This window comes from Electrona antarctica (genome assembly GCF_951216825.1).
Source record: "Electrona antarctica genome assembly, chromosome: 17".
In the NCBI taxonomy this organism is placed as follows: domain Eukaryota; kingdom Metazoa; phylum Chordata; class Actinopteri; order Myctophiformes; family Myctophidae; genus Electrona; species Electrona antarctica.
Window position 1 is genome coordinate 15,983,567 of NC_136798.1, and position 19,110 is coordinate 16,002,676.

The window sequence follows — 19,110 nt, forward strand, 5'->3', positions numbered from 1 at the left end:
TAGTAGACGAGCGATACACTCCCTCTGAATTCTTCTGTTTTAAAAGCAACTTGTATTACCATGGCAATGAATGCTAAAGACTGATGACGTCAGTCGTAAACATTGAGGGTCATGTCACGTGACCTAAGACGGTCCAATGGAACGCCGCCTCCTTCCCAAAGCTCATAAACATTACAGAAATAGTTAATAACCACAGTTAACAATAGCCTTAAGGCAAGCGTCGCGTCGTTATCCTCACATTTGAATAAGTAGTAATCTGCCCAAGTGATTAAGCTGTACAAAGCATCAAAAGATCTGAGAAATCATTTTTGAGACTTTTGACATTCCAAAAAATAAACAAGTAAACAGAAATGGAATGCTAACCTATGTTTTACCATTCTCTCTGCTGCCATTCTGTGAAATAAAGTGACATTCCGCGTCGACGTGACACTTTCGTTGCTTGTGATTTAGCCCCGCCCCTTTGACCGTCAACAACTGGTTTCCAGGCTATTTTCGTCAGCTAGCCTGGCTAGCAAGCTAACGAGGATTTGCCGTACACTATATGCGAGAAATCGCGCTTTGGAAGGAAATGTTTCCATCTTGTTTAGCGTGAATTATACTACATCTACTTAACCTGTGCCTCTGTGCTGGTCGATGTCCTCCAAACAGCCGACGAGAGAGCGAGAGAACGCCTTACTTTGCCTCTGGATTGAGCTAGCTTTAGCTTTATGAGCTAACGACGTAGGTGGAGAGTTTAGCTGACTGACAGCTACTTCTGTTCCATAGTATTATTATCGCAACCAATAAGTATCCAGCTAATACGATGAATAGCCTTTGACATCGGTGAGTACAGTACGGTCACATTATTGTATTTTTTTTATCACCACCACCACCACAGGTTTTCCATGCGCTTTTAGTCTTGAATTCGGAGCTGTGCTGGCTAGTGCTTGTTTATAGCTGGAGCATTCTTTTAGAAGAGCAGGCCAGAGTAAACTGTAACATAAACAACTTTATGAAAGAAACTGGTCGAACGGATTTTGCCTTCTTTGGTTTACAGATTGGACCGAGGCCCGATTGGTTGTCATTTTGGCAAAACCACAGCCATTGCTTTGCAAGGTGGGTCCTACTCGATTAGTGGGCGAAGCCACGACTTTCATTTGCCGATGCTCCTCTTGTTTTGACCCTCCAGAGCAGCCAATATGATGCCGGTAAGTGCCCGCAATCCCTTTAATAATGTGATTTACTTAGTTGCATGTAAACCTTGTATTTATCTATTGAACTACATAGTTCCATACATAAGTTTATTATAAAAGTGAAATATTCGATTTCTTTCCTCTGGCCTCCAGATTATACATCAATATGGCTATGGGTATACGATGATCACTGACACTCACTGTCTGTCCTGGGCTGATGATGACCAACAATGTTTGTGAACAAACTATAGCAGCACCTTTTTAATACATTTACTCTATACCTGTTAGGCTATATTGCCACTAGTTCAGATTGAACTTCTTAAACTGATGAAATAAGGTCAGGCTGGTCAGCTGTAGGGAGCAGAGTCAAACCTGAAAGTATTGTCAGGTATATTACATTATCTTTGCAGTATCCTTCACAATGTAAGGTTATAATTGTTGGCACAACTAGCTTCTACTGTTGTCGTGTAACGATTGCGTTATGCATTCTGCATCTGATAGTAATATGGTTCCTTGGGTTCAGAGTAATCAAATAAAACTCAACTATGGTTTGGATCTTTGGTAATAGCAAAATCCAGCCAGCACTAATGCAAATTAGATTTAATTGGATCAAGATTAGGGCTGTTTTCTATGCTTTCAATGTCTGTAAATCATCATGTGGTCTGTCATTAACTTGTTATTAACGTGGTCAGACATTGGCTGGTCTGATTAATTGGGTTTTGCTGTAATGTAAAACTCTTAACTCCAAACTGCATCTCTTTGACAAGTCCATAGCCACATGACAATATACATCATGGTCATATTATCCAAACAATTGGCAAAGAGGATGCACATGGGCTAAATGGGCCCGGATGGTTAGCTCTACTATCTGGGCACCTACGCTGCTGAGCCAGCCTGACGGCATGCCACGGGTTCGACTCCCGATCACAACCTTTGCCACATGTCTCCCCCCATCCCCTATCAAAAAAGGCAGAAAAAGTTAAAAAAATATATATCTTAAAAAAAAAAGAAAAGAAAGTGGGCTAAATTATGTTCTAGTCAATATCAGACTTAATTCATTCCTCGCCTGGAGAGGTGGTCCACATTCACAAATGTATATGCTTGACTGAACACTCCAAAAGCATCAATCAGGTCTTGAAACGATATTTTGCTCCGTTTAGGCCTAGAATTCTTATGTGGTAACTTCAATACCCTGGGTGTGGCACAAGTTCACACAACCCTCCAATATCTCAGGGAAAACATGAAGAAAATCATCCTGTGAAGAGGTAGAGATGAGGATTAGATAATTAGATGCTTCATTGTCTGAACCTTTGATCCCTTTGTGGATGCCCAATGGGTGGGTGTGCACGGATGAACTCTTCAACCTATTTCTACTGCTATCATTGGCCTTTAGATCATTAACATGAATCACTGTCTAGTGTGATTTATAACTCTTGAGACCGGTTCCATGTGCTTTTCATTTAATTGCTACAGTAATTTTAAAGTTAGTCATTTGATATAGGTCCAGTTAACTTCATAACTAAACAGTTAAATCCCAGGTGTTGTTAAGGGTATTTCTTTTTTCCAATATATTTTTTGTATTTTTTTCCTTTTATTGATAGATTCACAGTAGTTTGACAGGAAAGGGGGAGAGAGATGGGGGGAAGACATAGGGAAGACACGCAGCAAAGGTCGTCGGGCTCGGAGTACCAGCCTAGGTGCCTGGTCCGCTCGGCCGGCCCAGGCCAAGCAAGGGTCTGTTTTGACATTCTTTAGTGCACTGGGCCAACAAGTAATCATCAGCGGCGCAGTGTTTTCACTGAGACACATGCAGACACTAAACAAAATATCTGGTCAACTCAGCATTGAGATTCCTGGGTATTGTCAGCCAAAACCGTTGCTGTGGGTGTGGCCCCCCTGATGTCATCACTGTTCCCCTGACAGTGGGCAAGAAGTTTGATGACAGCCATATCTAACCAGCAATATAAATATGTCCTCTGCTCCTGTATTTGGAAAACCACATAGTCTATATAGGGAGCATATTATGCCCATCTTTAGTCGATTACCACCAGCTAGTGGCACTGGTTAAGTCAGGTGTGCTGACTGCTGATAAACATTTGTAATATTGCTGACCTCAAAATAGAGGCTCCAGCTGTAAGTTAACATTCAGGATTTGACACTAACATAGGAAGGGCTAGTGCCCCTAAAACCCCCCAAAAAACAGGACCCACTTTTTGAGGGGCGCTACCCCCTCCTATACCCAGCTTTGTCTGTTTGTGTGAACACAAACAAGATGATTTGATTGACTGATCACCCCATAGCGATGATTTGATTGGCTGAGGATAAAAGTGAGGGCAGAAAAGTGAAGACGCCAAAAATGATTGGCTGGAATGAATGACATTTGTGATGTATGATAAGAGCGCCCCTCACTTACGAGTGATTTATTTTCTTATTTGTGCCTATGTATCAGTAAAAAGTCTAGTAACGCCATGTGTTGAGTTTTCAGTCTTGATTTCGGTGGTAGTTGCCCCATGCTCTCTGGTTCAGAAAGCTAGTCAAGCGGAGAGCCTCCCTGTTCTTTTTTTTTCTCTCGCGTGATTGCTGTAGCCAATGATACTGGCAGATCTAGGTCTGTATGACTGTGTCTGTGCTGGCTAATACTCTGTTGTTAAGGGGAACTTTAGAGCTGACTAGATTGTCAAGTGGCATCAATGTCACCCGGTGGAGCAGGGCAGCACATGATGTGCTCTGCAAAAGTCAACATTGTGTTGTATTTTGGCTCTCCCATTTTGGAGAACTGGTAGTGTAAGATGCCAACAGAGCCATGCTTTGATAGGAAAATGCTACAAAGCAAAAACCTGTAACTTTTGAGCAGAAACAAGTTCTACTTTTAGTATTCTTAATCTGAATACATTGAAAGAGTCAGATTTAGCTAGCTTTAATACTACTTAAACCTCCTTTCTCATTGGTTAAATCATCATACATTATTTATTTTACTTTGCTTAATGCTTTTATGTAATGCACATTATTCAGTTTTCAATCACTGGGAGAGGATTTTGTATTGTCAAGAATAAAGGGAGTAAATCTCATTTATGTATTTCACTTCCAAATCAAACGGGACAACCATCCCTTTCATTCTTTGACATTATGCTGGCAGTTATCCATTATTCTGTGACTGTCAGTATCCAGACAGTCCAGTTCTTTGAGTATTGAATGTTCAAATGGACCACAATGGAAACAAGCCATTGGCGTTTTTGTGTGTTTTAAAAAAAAATCCATGTTGGTGTTTTTAGTCGTACTGTTGTACTAAAATCTCAATAGAAATATTTAATTAAATTCAAGTGTGCACTTACATAGGATTTAGCTAAAGTAGGCTAAAACAAGATGCATCTACGGCGTGGGTCTATATGAAAATATGTTGTTCCAGGGACCCCCCCAGAAGCAAAGATTTGATCCACCGTTTCACGATTTTTTCAAAAATAGCAGAATAGCAGAGCTCGTAGCGCACTATGAGCTTGTAGATCTGCTATTTTTCAATAGCTAAAGTATAACATAATGCTTAAAACACCTTTTTAAGGGGTTCCCGACCGTCCTGAATGGCACATTGCCACTTGCATTAATAGAATTAAAGTTGTATAAATACCGGCACAGATCACTTCACACTGTGTGTGGTTTTTGAGCGGTGTTGCTAACCGCTCTAATGTGTGGCTTAGTACTGGCTTTGTTTGTATGTCTCACACTATATGTGTATGGAGTTATATGCTTCTCCTGGTTGATTTCCAGTATAAAAGTAAACATTTGAAAAGTTAATTATTTCAAAAAGTGTGTGTGTGTGTGTGTGTGTGTGTGTGTGTGTGTGTGTGTGTGTGTGTGTGTGTGTGTGTGTGTGTGTGTGTGTGTGTGTGTGTGTGTGTGTGTGTGTGTGTGTGTGTGTGTGTGTGTGTGTGTGTGTGTGTGTGTGTGTGTGTGTGTGTGTGTGTGTGTGTGTGTGTGTGTGTGTGTGTGTGTGTGTGTGTGTGTGTGTGTGTGTGTGTGTGTGTGTAAACCTGGTAGGTTAATAGGAGTAGCCTACTCAACTGTCTATTTTACACAAACACACAAGCCAGCGGAATTTCCTTTTTTGAGTGGTGTAAACCACTCCTACAACTGGCTTTGTTAGTCTGTCTGTCTGTCTGTCTGTCTGTGCGCAAAAAATGAGCACGGTTGCTATGGTCACCCAGTTCACACGGGTGTGATTTCATTACGTTAGACATTACGTCAGACCACAGCTGATCAGACTATATAAGACCTTACACCACTCAGTTCACACGGGTGTGATTTTTTTCCCTTATTATTTTTTACCACACCGGAAGCGCATACAGGACACAGTTGATCACCGTAATCAATTGATATTAAAAATGGCGATCTCGGTGCCCGGGGCCTTTGGAAAACAGACGTCAAATGGCGATTTTGGTGCAGAGTGAGTTAAGATGGCACTTCGTAGCCCTTCCAATCAGCACCCATACCATAATGTATAGGACTTGGTATGTGGTTACATCTTGGGAAGGCTGCACGTCATTTATCAAAAATAGGTCACTATGACCCTAACAACTCTAGTGTATTTATTAATTTGCCCTGCAATAATTTGCTTCATGAACTTGAGATCTAGGCCACAGACCTTGGATCTCTTTTTAGGAACACTGCCTGTCATGACAGCCAGGCTTAAGTTCACTCTTATTTATCTGTTTCAGCTGTTTTAACTTGATCTGTTTTAAGGTCAGATTCATGGAAATTGATTTTAATGTCTAATCTAACTCTGATTACAATAGTCTAACCATGGGATCCGAACGTAAATCCGACGGAGCATTAGTCCGACATGCGGGAAGTGGGAACAACGGCTTAGTTTGGGTTACTGCTACATGATTTGGTTTCAGTATTCTTACTTTAGTCTCACTCAGTCCTATATATGCACATCATTGTCTGGACGTTGGACTTGGAGAAACGAAGGGGAAAACTCACAATTCTGTGCAATTCCAAATTTTGATGTCTGTGAATTCTTCTGCGAATTTGTAAAAATGGAACCCTACAACATTTACACACTCAAACCTTTTATAGAGGGAGGAATCCCAGCCAATAATAGCCTTGGTACCGTCTCCAACACTTAATCATGATTTGAGTATAAGCCTGGGGATTGAATTTAGTCTCAGATTGTACTAATGAATAATGATTTCATTATGAGAGTTACATTTAGAGTAAGCCTCTCGGGAAAAAGATTTGTATGGGAATGCAGGGATATGTGACTAAAGTGGTTTGAAGTGATGTCTGACTGTGTGTGTGTGTGTGCGTGTGTGCGTGCGTGTGTGCGTGCGTGAGTGCGTGCGTCGACTTTCGTTGAATGGCTCTAGACAGACTGTGTTTGTGTGACTGAGATGTTTGGACAAAATATGTAGGTGTACTGTCCAAAAAATAGTTTTGCACAAAGCTGCCTCCTGGTGGCGCTATAAGAGGCCAATGTGAAAACCTTAGGGCAGAGGTTCAGCTGTGGCATTCAGGGAGTGTGTGTGCGCAGAGTATGGTTGCGATCAAGCCAACAGTGCAGGAGATTAGCTGTCCACGGACGGACGGACACATGGACGGACACACACACACACACACACACACACACACACACGGACGGACGGACGGACGGACGGACAGCAAAACATACTCTCTCCCCATGCCTTCGGCCTGGTGGAGACAATAATAACCAAGTTCAATGACAAAAATGTCTCCCTGCACTTCATGCTCACTGGATTCTAACAATGTTGCCAGATACATGTTTGACTCGCCCTATGGAATGGTAATGAAGCGTGTTTGAAGCATGTTTTCCACATCCTGAAACATACCCCACACAAGTACGTGAATGTTCTGGAATGTGTCACCTGAATATCGTAATGCAGCAAGAGCTTTAGTACAGTGGTTCCCAAAGTGTGGTCCGGGGACCCCCATGGGTCCTTGAGGGAGTTCCAGGGGGTCCGGGGACCCCCATGGGTCCTTGAGGGAGTTCCAGGGGGTCCGGGGACCCCCAGGGGTCCTTGAGGGAGTTCCAGGGGGTCCGGGGACCCCCATGGGTCCTTGAGGGAGTTCCAGGGGGTCCCCAGCTAAATGATAGTTTGGAACCATCTGGACCCTTATGGGTCTGTACTGTAACTCTGAGAGTGTACAAATGGAACAAATTTGTACACTCTCAGAGTTAAATTAACAGTGATTTTACAATATAAATTGAGGGTCCCAGAGATAGAAATGCCATTAATTAAGACTAATGCATGTCAAACTGAGGGGTCCTTGAAATTTAACGTGTTGAAAATCACTGCTACTAGAGCCATAACATTCTTCTCTTAAGGGGGTCCTTGGCATATGTTTTTCAAATCGGGGTCCGTGGGCTAATTAGTGTCAATTTGGGGGTCCTTGACATGAAAAGGTTTGGGAACCACTGCTTTAGTAGACATAAACTGGCTTTCATATTATAGAAAGCTGTAGTTGTAAATCTGTGAAGGTTTATAACCTAAGAGCGCATGGTTGGGTTGGGTATCTTCACTGGGGATGCGTGTTAGTCTACATCAGGGATTCTCTCACACAACCACATTTGATGGGGTTTTTTTTGGGTGACCCCACACTTTATTAGTGCAATTTCAAAGTGGGAATAAATACTATCTTAAAATAAAAGCACACATTGTTGGCCTTATATATGAATATTTATTAGAACAATGAAATTAAAGCAGTGATTCCTTTGCTGATTTGTTGGCCTATTTTATCAATGAAATGAATGAATGATATTGTAGCACTGCTGCAAAAGACCCAAAAGAGTAGTAGTAACACCCAAAACGGCTCTTTTAAGAACCACCCGAACATAATTACTGCTAATATATATCGGGTTATGAGCAGCAAAATCAGTTCAAGGCTTGTGTAGTGTGTTGCTGGTCCTCTGTGTTGGTTGGAGTTGGGTGAATCAAGGAGTCAAGTGGCCGCCTGCAACGTCCTCTTCGTGTCGGTTGCGTCCCCACAGTACACCCCAAGACCCCATCCCTGTTTCTTTATGTAAAATATGTATACATACACCCCAACGGCACCTTCCAGCGACCCCACTTTGTGTCGCGACCCGTAGTTAGAGAACCGCTGGACTGGTCTACACAGATGATCACACAACTCATTGGCAATCACAGTTGTTGTTGTCCAACTAGTGTTATTAGCAGCGGTCCATCATTATTACTGCCATCATCAGCACACTTCAGGAAGCCTTGTCCAATGGAGGGGCTTGGTGACAGTGGCACACCCCTCCCTTTCTCCATACATCTCTCTCTCTCTTGCACTTTCTCCCTCTCCCAATCTCCTCTCTGCCTCGCTCACTTGTCTCCCTCTCTGTCTTCCCTCCCTCCCTCCCTGGATACACACAGCGACCGTTTTGCCTCTAAAGATTCCTCTGCAGCGCTGCTCTGATGCGTGCACCACTGTTGGTGTTTACCTCCGCTGGGGATGGCGTATTTAATAAGTCTTGCGTCTGTTAAAGCAGGGGTGCCATTATGAAGAGGTTTGTGGCTATAGTTTTGCGTGGCCTGGTTAGCCTGTCCAAGGAGCACCCCATCTGGGCAAAGGAGCATCACCGGCTACCGAATAAGGAGCACAGAAAGAAACGGATGGCTGTAAAAGGAGCTAAGAACACACACAGACGCAACTTTGTCAGGGCGGTTAGTATTCTTCACAAGTCCACTGTCGGTCGCTGGCTTTCTGGCGTTTCCGTCATTAAGGTTGGCATTCTCTGCAAGTCTGTAAGGGTGCAGCATATAGTGCTGTTTATTTCATGTGTCCATTTGTGTTCTGTGTGTTTTAGGTTCTGTGGTGTTGACTGCATGTGTGACTGAGCTCAGCTCTGAGTAAGGCTGTTGGAAATGGCTGGTTAAGCCCCGATTGATTGATCAGATGTTCTAGAGTCTAGAGACAATCATCTTGGCAGCTTTAAGGACATTATAAAAACATTAGCCATGGCAGGAAAGAATGAAATGAAGAGACTTCATTGCATGAGTAAAACCTATGATGATAATCATCATAGGTGATGCTGCTGCTGCTTTTGTGTGTTCCCCCCCTCCCTCCTTTTTTTTCTTCTTTCATTTTACTTAACTTTATCAAATTGAATGAGAATGCTAACCTAAGAGCAGGGAGTTGTCTCTGCCTTATAAGTTATGACCTACAATGAGTTAAGTTTGCAGTGGATCACTAGTAAATGTAAATGGTAAATGTGCATTTATATAGCGCCTTTATCCAAGGCGCTTTACATAGATTGTGCATCAATTCACCGATTCACACACACATTCATACATACACCGACGGCGGCGGAAACCATGCAAGGCACCAACCAGCACATCACGAGCAATTTGGGTTTCATTGTCTTGCTCAAGGACACTTTGACACAAACTCTGGGGGAGCCCGGGTTCGAACAGGCAACTTTGCGGTTACCATCCAGCCACTCTACCCCTGAGCCACCGCCGCCCCACTAGTTTCCATAGTATATTAACACAATGTATGCCAAACCCGGGATTTCTTGGGTTTAGAGCTTAAACCCTCCTATGCCGAACCCGATAAAATCGGGTTTCGTTGATTTCTATTAATCCAAAATTAATACTATTATATTTACCATAGCTTATTTTAGCTCCCCATCGCTAAACAACGCTTGCTTCCATGGTGCGTCATAGAAATTCAAAGTGATTTTAGAGGCTCAGATTGAGGTGATATGGGGTGAGGGACGATGTTAGGAGCTTAATAAAACATTATAGCGGGCTCCCGGTTAGCATATTAGCGTTTCTATAATTCTATTGCTAGATTGGGGTCCCGACTCTGGCTCAAAAATGGCCGATTACTACTTCAGGTTCACAGGGGCAAATCACAGGGTCTTCTTCACCATAGACATATAAATGTAGACGTGCTCAAGGGAGGGCAAAACTTTCCCGAGATTCCTTGCTGAAGCATGAGCGTGCGTCACAGAGTGCATGTTCGGGTCTGTAAGTTCCGGAAAAGATGTGCTGTGATTGGCCAGTAATCACTTGAGTGGCAGCGTGACGTAACGTGCCTTCCACACTTCCGGCGTACTTCCGCTCCCAGTGTAAATTCTTCCGCCCCTCCTTCAACACACATGGCTCCAACGAACTGCAGCGGCCAATGAGGCATCTATTTTTTTAATATCTATGTTCTTCGCTGCCTTTTTCCAATGGTGGCATGGATTCGGTTAAATATACTATGGAAAATGTTGACATCAAATTGTAGCTTATCTAAGTGATGCATGGGGTTAGAAATGTGAATTTTAATAAATTGTGTTTGTTTATGAGTCTGGCGTAGAGGATTTTATCCTGTGCTGGAAACCTTTTTCAATAAATAAATGTGCTGCAATAAGCAGTAAAACATAGATGTTGGGTATAGAGAGATTTCTATTAGATTTTCGTAGCCTTCAAGTAGACTAGAGTGATGTGCATAGCCTACACATGCAAGTTTCTCAATGATCCCAGTTGGAATCACAACTGGGATCACTCAGTTCTCATGATGAACCCAGGTGGTGGGCTAGTCACTGATTGAGTTAGCGCTGCAGTTCCTAACTTTATGTCAAGAAAGACCCCCCCAAAATAACCATAGCCTTTGCATTTCCCACTCCCTTCTAATTTGCCCCCTGGTGCCCCCTGTCACTGACTGAGTGTTGCTGAGCAAGCACAATTGATCATGCCAGTTGCATCATCACATCAGTTTGGCACTTTATCTTAAGGAGGCTACTTAGGTGATACGCTGCGGACAGATGGGTGATCTTATGACACTGGCATACAATTACAATCGTGTTTAATTTGCATAACCAGAAAGTGGCGTCCACATTCTCATTTTGTCACAACCTTTAAAATCCGCAATGGAATTCAGATTTGGTACACTGCTGTGGAAAACGGCTAATGATTTCTCCCTTAATCCCCTGCTGTTCCTTTGATGGGAGTCTACCAAAGATGGATCCATACAATTTGTCCTCTATCCCATTTACTCTCTCGTTTTGGATGTGAGCAGTAAAATGTGTACTGTAAACTGTGTAAAGTATAGTGTAAAATGAATGTGGGACAATGACATTATTTGACTGGATTTTCACTCAAAGCCGAGGTACCATCTCTGCATGTACTGTACAGCAGCCTGAACATGCACATACAGAGAGACTTGTACAGGCAAGTTTTAGCTCTTCTCTGCCATAGAAGGTCCTAGTAATCACAGTAAACAAATACTGGCATGAATTGAGTGCACAAAGTATGCAGCTAAAGTCAAACATTAGAAACCTTCCATGAGTGTTGAGGAAGACATTAGATTGCTTGCTTATATCTAACCTTTTATATTTACCATCACCTATGATACTTACTTATAATACATTGTGCTATTTGGTGTCCGTGGGGGCCTTGGATGTCTCCATTGGGCCTAGTGGAGACATCCAAGGCCCCCACAGCCACCAAATAGCACAATGTGTTATACAAGTAGGTAGTGATGGTAAATTTAAAGGTTAGATCTAAGCAATCATATTTCTTCCTCAGTGTTAAGAGTATAACCATGTGTTAAGTTTAATCTTGTGTCAAATTGAGTGATGTACCATCCAAAGTTATCAGCCCATTGAACTAATTCAGGAGAGAATGATTATCTATAATGTAGCAGAATGGATAGAATGGCCTGAACTGAAGGTAACATTATTCTCAATCTCCCTCTCATTGCCTGAACCTCTGTTACAGATGATATTGACGGTGTACCTCAGCGATGGGGAGCAAGCTGTGACTGAGGTGCCCATTACCCCAGAGACGACATGCCGTGATGTAGTGGAGTTTTGCAAAGAGCCTGGGGAGAATGGTTGCCATCTGGCTGAAGTATGGCGGGGAAATGGTAAGTCACAGGTGGAAGCGTGTGTTTTGTGTTGAACACAAAGTACGTAGATTGCTTTTTAATACATTGTTTGCAAAAAAGAAATGGAACATATTGTCTATAAAGATTGAGATGCATTTGATATTGATAACGTTTATGTAGGAATCGCTTGCAGCACAGGTTTGTGGCAGGTCAGAAAAGGTCAGCGTGCCTTTGTGAGCTACAGCACTGTGTCACACAACACTGACAACACAGTCCACACTGTCCAAAGGGATACTCCCATCACCAGCGTCCCATCCAACATACGCCTGCCATCAGCGTTTTTGCTTTGGGGGCCACTCCCCTGGTGCGAAACAACAATCCAGCCAAAGGCTTTATTATCTAGAGTTATGCAATCTTGCTTGGCTAGTACGTGACAACAATGCGACTGTCTGCTCGCTTGCCACAAACCACCCTGTCCATGTCTCTCAAGGCAGATATAGTTTTAGTTTATTGCCTCAGTAGCGACTAGTGATACACTAATATTTAAAAATTCAGCACCAATTACTTTACAGAAAACAAAACTTATAAACATTTTGTTCCTTTGAGTATCATACAGTATAACTTCAACATCAACTCTGGTAGTAACTTAACTCTGTGTCCTTTTCGAAATCTTTTAACACACAAACCAACAAGATACTATATAAAGTTAACTAATTTTCTGCCCAAGGCGACATTGGACGACATTTATTAAAAGTCACAGATTGATTGTTACTTCTGGTTCACCAAATCAGCTGGTGGCTCTTCAAAATAAGGGCTTCCGGCTATGGTGGTCTATGGTGGCACGGACGCGACTAAACTTGACCTTAAACAAGGGGCATATAGAGTTAAAGCTGTAGCGGTCGGCCGGGTGAAGAGATATGACCATGAGCTCTAGACTAGAGGAAGGGAGGGAGAGCTATATCGGGACGGAGAAAGCCTATTTCACCCACACAATAACCCGGCCAGACGGTGCTTGCCACCAGAACCTGAACACAGTTATCGACAGAGCACTAATGCCAGGCACATTTTCTGCTGGTAACTAATATACCGTTTACACTGGATCCAGGCAGAAGTAAAAGTAAACATTTGATGAGGAACACTGAGGCTATATTTGTATCAAGTTGGATCTTCCTGATTTCACAGAAGTTTCCTTGCATTTTCCTATTAATTGTCTGTGTTTGCTTCAACCTTAGGCTTAATGTATACTGCATCACGCAACGCTGTTGCTTGCCAAAAAGGATGCGTTGCATTGCAACGCAATGATAGCTTGTAGACCTGATCTTTTTGGAATGTGACACCATCTTAATAGGGAGTGAGGTTGTATTGGCCTAGATATGAAAGGGTCCATAGTGCACAAATAATATATCACTAGTGTGCAGAAAATGGGAATCATTCAACTTTAGTAGACGCACATATGTGTTTTTGAATGCTACCCATTCCAACAACAAATACAAGTTCATATTAAGCACTGAATTAAGAACACAGTTCATTTATAACCTTGCTTTAAAGGCAACTGCTGGTGGAAAATGAGATCTGCACTCACTGAGCACACATTTCTAGTTTCTGTCTGTTTTCAGTCATCAATACAACATTCACAGAGTTCCTCCAACATTGGCCTGTGCAAGCATTTTTAAAAATCCAATTCATGTTACATACCGCCCAGTACAACATAACACAGGGGGAAACTAAAATGGAGTTGGCTTTGGACCGTGCCGAGCCAGCAGTCTGAATTAAATCCTCGTCACCAAAATCAGTCTGAAGGCTGTTGACAAGGTGAAGGAGGTCATTTTCAAACCAGGGGCCTTGAGTTTGACATATGTGACACAGAGAAGCAAGCAAAGAACTAACTTGAGGAGAAAAACATAATACAGGTTGAAAAAAACAAACAAAATTATTACTTAGCTTAGCGGTCACTGAATATATACTTTGCAGACCTCACTCTTAACCATCTTAACCACATGAACCCTATAATGTCTTTATTCTGAGAAATGTGCATGTTATAATAGGCAAACATTTATCAAAAATAGGCAAAAAATTGTTTGGGACACATTGAGAGCTTGTAGATAAGCTATTTTGAGGGTTTAACCACTTGAACCCTAGCATCCCTATTTTGGGGTTAACATTAGCCAAAAATAGCAGCTCTACAAGAGCACAATGCTTTGACGTTTTTGTATTCGCTATATTCACTGAAAAGGTTTGGTACAAGTACAAAGCCAAAGTATTGGGGGTTTAAGTGGTGAAGTGATATTCAGCAGCAGATACTGTAGTTTTGCTGAAAATGCACAAGTGCATTGTGTGTGTGTGTGTGGGGGGGGGGGGGATCCAAAATGGAAATGGCTGTAACCACATTTCCCTTGCATTTCTGCTCTCCCCACAGAGCGAGCTATCCCCTTTGAGCATATGATGTATGAGCATTTGCAAAAATGGGGCCCTCGGAAACAAGAGGTGAAGTTCTTCCTCCGGCATGAAGATTCGCCCACGGAGAGCAGTGATCAAGGTGGTTCGTCAAACACAATTCCCTGTGTTTTGTGCCCTTTGTAATTATATAGTTAGTTAGTCTAACGGCCAAGCTACACCAGGCATGTGTGCGTTTGACGTAAGCGCACTGCGCGCACAAAGTACATGCCCCGTCTACACCAGATCTGTGGCCCGCGGCAGATTTGTGCGGGACCTTCCGGGAAGATATATAGATACGTGCGCATGGGGGCATACGCACGTAATCTGTGGCCCGCGGTATCCGTGCGTCTGTTGTAGCTGGTATCATCGACATATTGGTCCTATCCAAACACGCAGTACGCGAGCAGTAAACGCATACGCACTGCACGCACAAACGCGCCCAGTGTAGCCCGGCCGTAAGATGTAATTTAAATTATGTAGGTAAGCAACTTGTCAAGTTGTCAGGCACTGATGCCAGAGAAGCTGCAGGCGAGGCCTGACGGTCCATGTCAAAGAAATGAGACATGGGCTGACGTTTCTAAAATCAATAGAAAAAAATCCAACAATGTTCTGTCTTTTCCTGCAGCGTTTGAAATAATTTATGAAACAGTCATTCCATCAAGTCTTTCTAAAAAAGTTTAAGATGGGTACCCGCTGTAGTCGGCAGTGGCTGTCTCTTTAATGCCTAAAGTTTACATTCCTGTCACATCATGTGACGTGTAGGTGAATTGGAACATTTCCTCTGACCATAGTAGTTGCCTCTGCATATGCACAAGTTTGTCTGAGTTTCTGTGAGAGAGACCTACCTGTCTGATTGCCTGACTGTGTCTTTTTGCAGGGAGCCAGCAGTCTCAAGAACAAACCAACCGTAGAAGTGGAAGCACTGGAGAGAAGCACAATGAGAATGGGGTAGGAATTAACTAACATTTAGCTCTTGTTATATATTTTTTATTTTTACCAGGTAGTCACTTGATATCAATGATCTCTTTTTTTTTCTTGGCCAGGCAACTGCTTAAGTTGTTGCTGATGGAGGTATTTTCATACTTAACGAGCAGCTTTCACAGCAGCTGCAGAATTCAGTTGTAAATCAATTCATCCTTTTATATACTTAGTTGATTGGTGTCCCCCAGGATTCTATACTAGGCACCCTCCTGCTTTGGCTCGGGACACTAGGTTGCATGTCATTAAAGCTCCAGGATAATAAATGCTGACCACCAGCTTCGACTGGCTCTAGTCTCTGATCTGCAATTGGGCTTAAAATTGAGGGAATTCTGGCCAAGTGAGAAAAAGGCTTTAGCCAAGTGCTGTGAAAAGCCGGTATTCAGGAAAACACAGTAAAACTGTTAATCATGACTCAATTGATTGGCCAGCCCTCAATTTCATATCATAATAAAACTGCATAAAAAAAACTGCAACACACAAATGGGTTGCAGCAAAACCTTGAGCAGCAGCAATGCTGGAGCGTGGGTATAGTTGAGACATGAAATGCCAAACTTATGTCATCTAGTAAACTTAATGTGGGGAACTGAAATGGCTTGAACCGAGCTTTCATCCTTCCACAATGAATAGTTTAGAAGTTATGTACAATTACCCTTTTGACCTTGACCTTTTATTCATGTCCTTGTGTTGAGATTTGATGATGATGCAGTGTATTGAGTAATTTTGGAGTGATACAGAACGTGCACACACACAGACTCGGTTAGTTCAATAATTTCATAACCGTTGTGGTACAACGGTCACTAAACTTATTATCAACACACATTTTTGTCACAAATTCTATGGCAGTTTCTACTTGATGTGAAAGCCAAGTGGAGGGATTATTCAACAACAATATAGTTTAAACTGTCAAAATCTTGGGGTCTACTGGTGCAAAAAAGACCTGCAATGTAGCAAACGCGTCTCTGCAATGGTCAAAAAGATAAACAAGAACTACATTTTTCCTACAAACGAAAAGAGGGTCTACACTGAGTATTTGAGACCTTCCCCCGAATACGGCATGCCACTTTGCTAATGGCATAGCTCACTAACCCAGGCTAAAGCCAATTAACTGGAGCAGGTTCAAAAGCATCATACACGGGTGGAAGTTTGATGGCTTCTGTAATGCACTCTTCCTCAACTCAGTCCATGACAGGAGGTAGTCGTGCAACGGACGGTCACTCTGACTAATCACTTTAAGCAGTAATTGATTTGAATAAGAATAATGGATTTTTGGTGAAGAAATTGAAATGTTGCTTATTTCCCTTTTTCAAAATAATCAAAAGGAAAAATAGCAGATTTTAAAATGTCCTCACTTCATCATCTAATGAAATTGAACATGGACTGATGTGTAGCAGCAGGCTACGTAGTCTTATTTGAGTTATTTTATTTAGGTTTGAGTTGTATTTCAGTATTTTAACTTACGTTAGCAATGCCCATGCATTTTATTTCATTGTGCAATGTGAGCAATAATAAACTTCGCTATCAATTAGCTTGTCCCAGCAAATTTAAAACATTTTTTTTAAATGGACGATCTGTAAGCTCATTGTGAGATTTTAGATGGGCTATTTTTGGTATTGTCTTACAGCAGAAGTATATGGAGCTTATGTGATTTATCTGTCTAACTGTGCAGTACCTGTCCCATTTCCCGATAGTGCTAAAATATCCCTGTCAGACACACGCTGTTGTGCTGCACACTGCATGGCTTCAGCTCCGTAGCTGTAGGACAAGTAGACGAAGGCCTTTGATAAGAGCAGCCGCTGGCTTGGTGTCCTCCCTCTCCCACCATCTGTCCCAGATTCCACAATGGAAAAAATGTTGTGGTCAAGGGATCGGAACTAATTCAACCTTAATGGGCGTGCAAACTTCGCCTGTGAGAAGTGGTGTGTGCGTGTGCGCGTGCGCGTGCAGACATGAACAACATAATTCTAGCAGCATTGCACACGGCAGCCACTGTCAACTTAAAAATGTAGGATTATAAAAAAGTGACATCATGAAGGAATTGATTATATGGGTGCTGTAACGTCTACAGTACACATACTAATTAATATGTCTTCTTCAGCTAAAGCCTAATTTATACTTTGTGTTGCTTACCAAAATAACACATTTTAGGTAAGCGACAAAGTATGAATTAGGCTTAAGAGCAGGCTTAAGTAAGCACAACCAATATCGTTCCACCAACCCATAACACCATGTAACCCACCAGGTAAGCTGGGCGCTAAACTTGGCCTCATCATGACCACTATATAGCTTCTGTCTAATTTAAGAAACTAGTTATTATCATCTCCATGGATAGCCCTGCTTAGCCCACTAAGTGCTGAGGTTCGCCGTCATCCTGATGCCATTTCCAATCTCTTGATTTAGAGGATTATAACATCCAGCCCTTTTTGATGATGTAACAGGTCTAAGAGGATCATTGCTCTGGCCTTTGCACCGGCCGCTGTCCAAACCACAGTCCTTCTCACAACATGCAGCCGAACTGGGCGGGTTGATAATGTGTAGTTACTGTTAGAGTCACAGTGCATATACTGTACACAGAAATCCTTTGGGGACTGTTGCATTGGAAACTGTCACACTCACATATTACAGTTTAAAATTGTCATGGATACAAACATTATCATTAACTCACTTACTCAACATTCATATGCATAGGCCTACATAATGTACTTATTTTCAACACGTACACATTGCGTTGGCAGATGGGCAGGGTGGCATCCGCCAGTGATGCATGCTTCAGAACGTGTGGAAAGTGGAGTCAAGTTAATAATAAGATTGTTTGTTTTGGGGGACGGTTGATGGGCAGGCTTGCCGTTTTTCCTTTTCACGCGCTACTACATTGGGTTGTTCCGCTCTCTGTCACTCTCTTCAGTCAGAGAGAGATGTGTGTCTCTCCCTCTCCTCAGGGGGGGTTTGCAATGATGCTGGGATGCCAGAGTGCGCTTGAGCGTGGCTCTGTGCTTGCTAGTGGCTTACCCCTACCCCCGCTGTCTCCGAGTCTCTGAGTATGGCTCATTATGCACGCCTTTTTGAGTCAACGACCGCTCCACATTTGTTCCATATTAGCTTCAATAATTCTTCCTTTCTCCCTTGACAAGTACATTCCACTTCCACCCGTGTCTCATTCAGAGACATTTTGAGGAGAGGCCTGATGGTAAGGAACTGACAGAATGTGAAAACATTATGGACGTTTTACATTTGGTTAACTCAATAACCGATCCACTTACGGTAGTTTTTGTACCCATGTGCTATTGCACAGTGCGTAGCCCATCACACACACCAAGCTATATGTTGTACTCTGCTATAAGTTCTCACTCTGTTGACATGGTGGAGGCTTTCCATTCTCCATGTGACTGGACTACTTTACTGCTCCTTGATTACGCACCATATACAGTCATCCAATCGGGGTTCCTTTTTTGTGTATTGTTGAAGGGAGTGGTCTGAGATTTATAATAAGGAACATATAGCATTTCTCCAAACAGCGTTACAAAAGGTACTGACCAAGGTAAAATGAGTAGTAATATATCAATACAACCATGCTTACTGTCAAGCTATATAACTGATTTGTAAGAGAGTTGTCAGTGATTATTGTATTGGCTCGTTTCAAACCCACAATACTCTGAAGGAGTTTCTAATGACTGGAGGTTCGGGACGC

At 42.5% G+C, this 19,110-nt stretch overlaps 2 protein-coding genes across 5 annotated transcripts in view; one reads left to right on the top strand and one right to left on the bottom strand.

The window, feature by feature from the left end:
- Positions 1-19,110, bottom strand: part of LOC306941530 (visual system homeobox 2-like) — a gene marked incomplete at its 5' end in the record, with an annotated part of 242,961 nt that overhangs the window by 65,751 nt on the left and 158,100 nt on the right. The gene's annotated exons all lie outside the window — the stretch shown is intronic.
- The window catches only part of ppp1r13bb (protein phosphatase 1, regulatory subunit 13Bb), a 46,425-nt gene continuing 27,329 nt past the window's right edge, over positions 15-19,110 (top strand). For 2 of the 4 annotated variants that reach the window (XR_013792006.1, XM_079525402.1), the window contains exons 1-5: positions 77-822; positions 1,037-1,187; positions 11,900-12,047; positions 14,425-14,544; positions 15,322-15,392. Coding sequence is in view for 3 of the 4 variants with exons in the window: in XM_079525402.1 (XP_079381528.1) it covers positions 1,179-1,187; positions 11,900-12,047; positions 14,425-14,544; positions 15,322-15,392 (348 nt within the window). In the remaining variant the exon portion in view is untranslated. Of the gene's footprint in view, positions 823-1,036; positions 1,188-11,899; positions 12,048-14,424; positions 14,545-15,321; positions 15,393-19,110 lie in introns of all 4 variants that reach the window. The other 2 variants (XM_079525403.1, XM_079525404.1) reach the window with 2 other exon arrangements.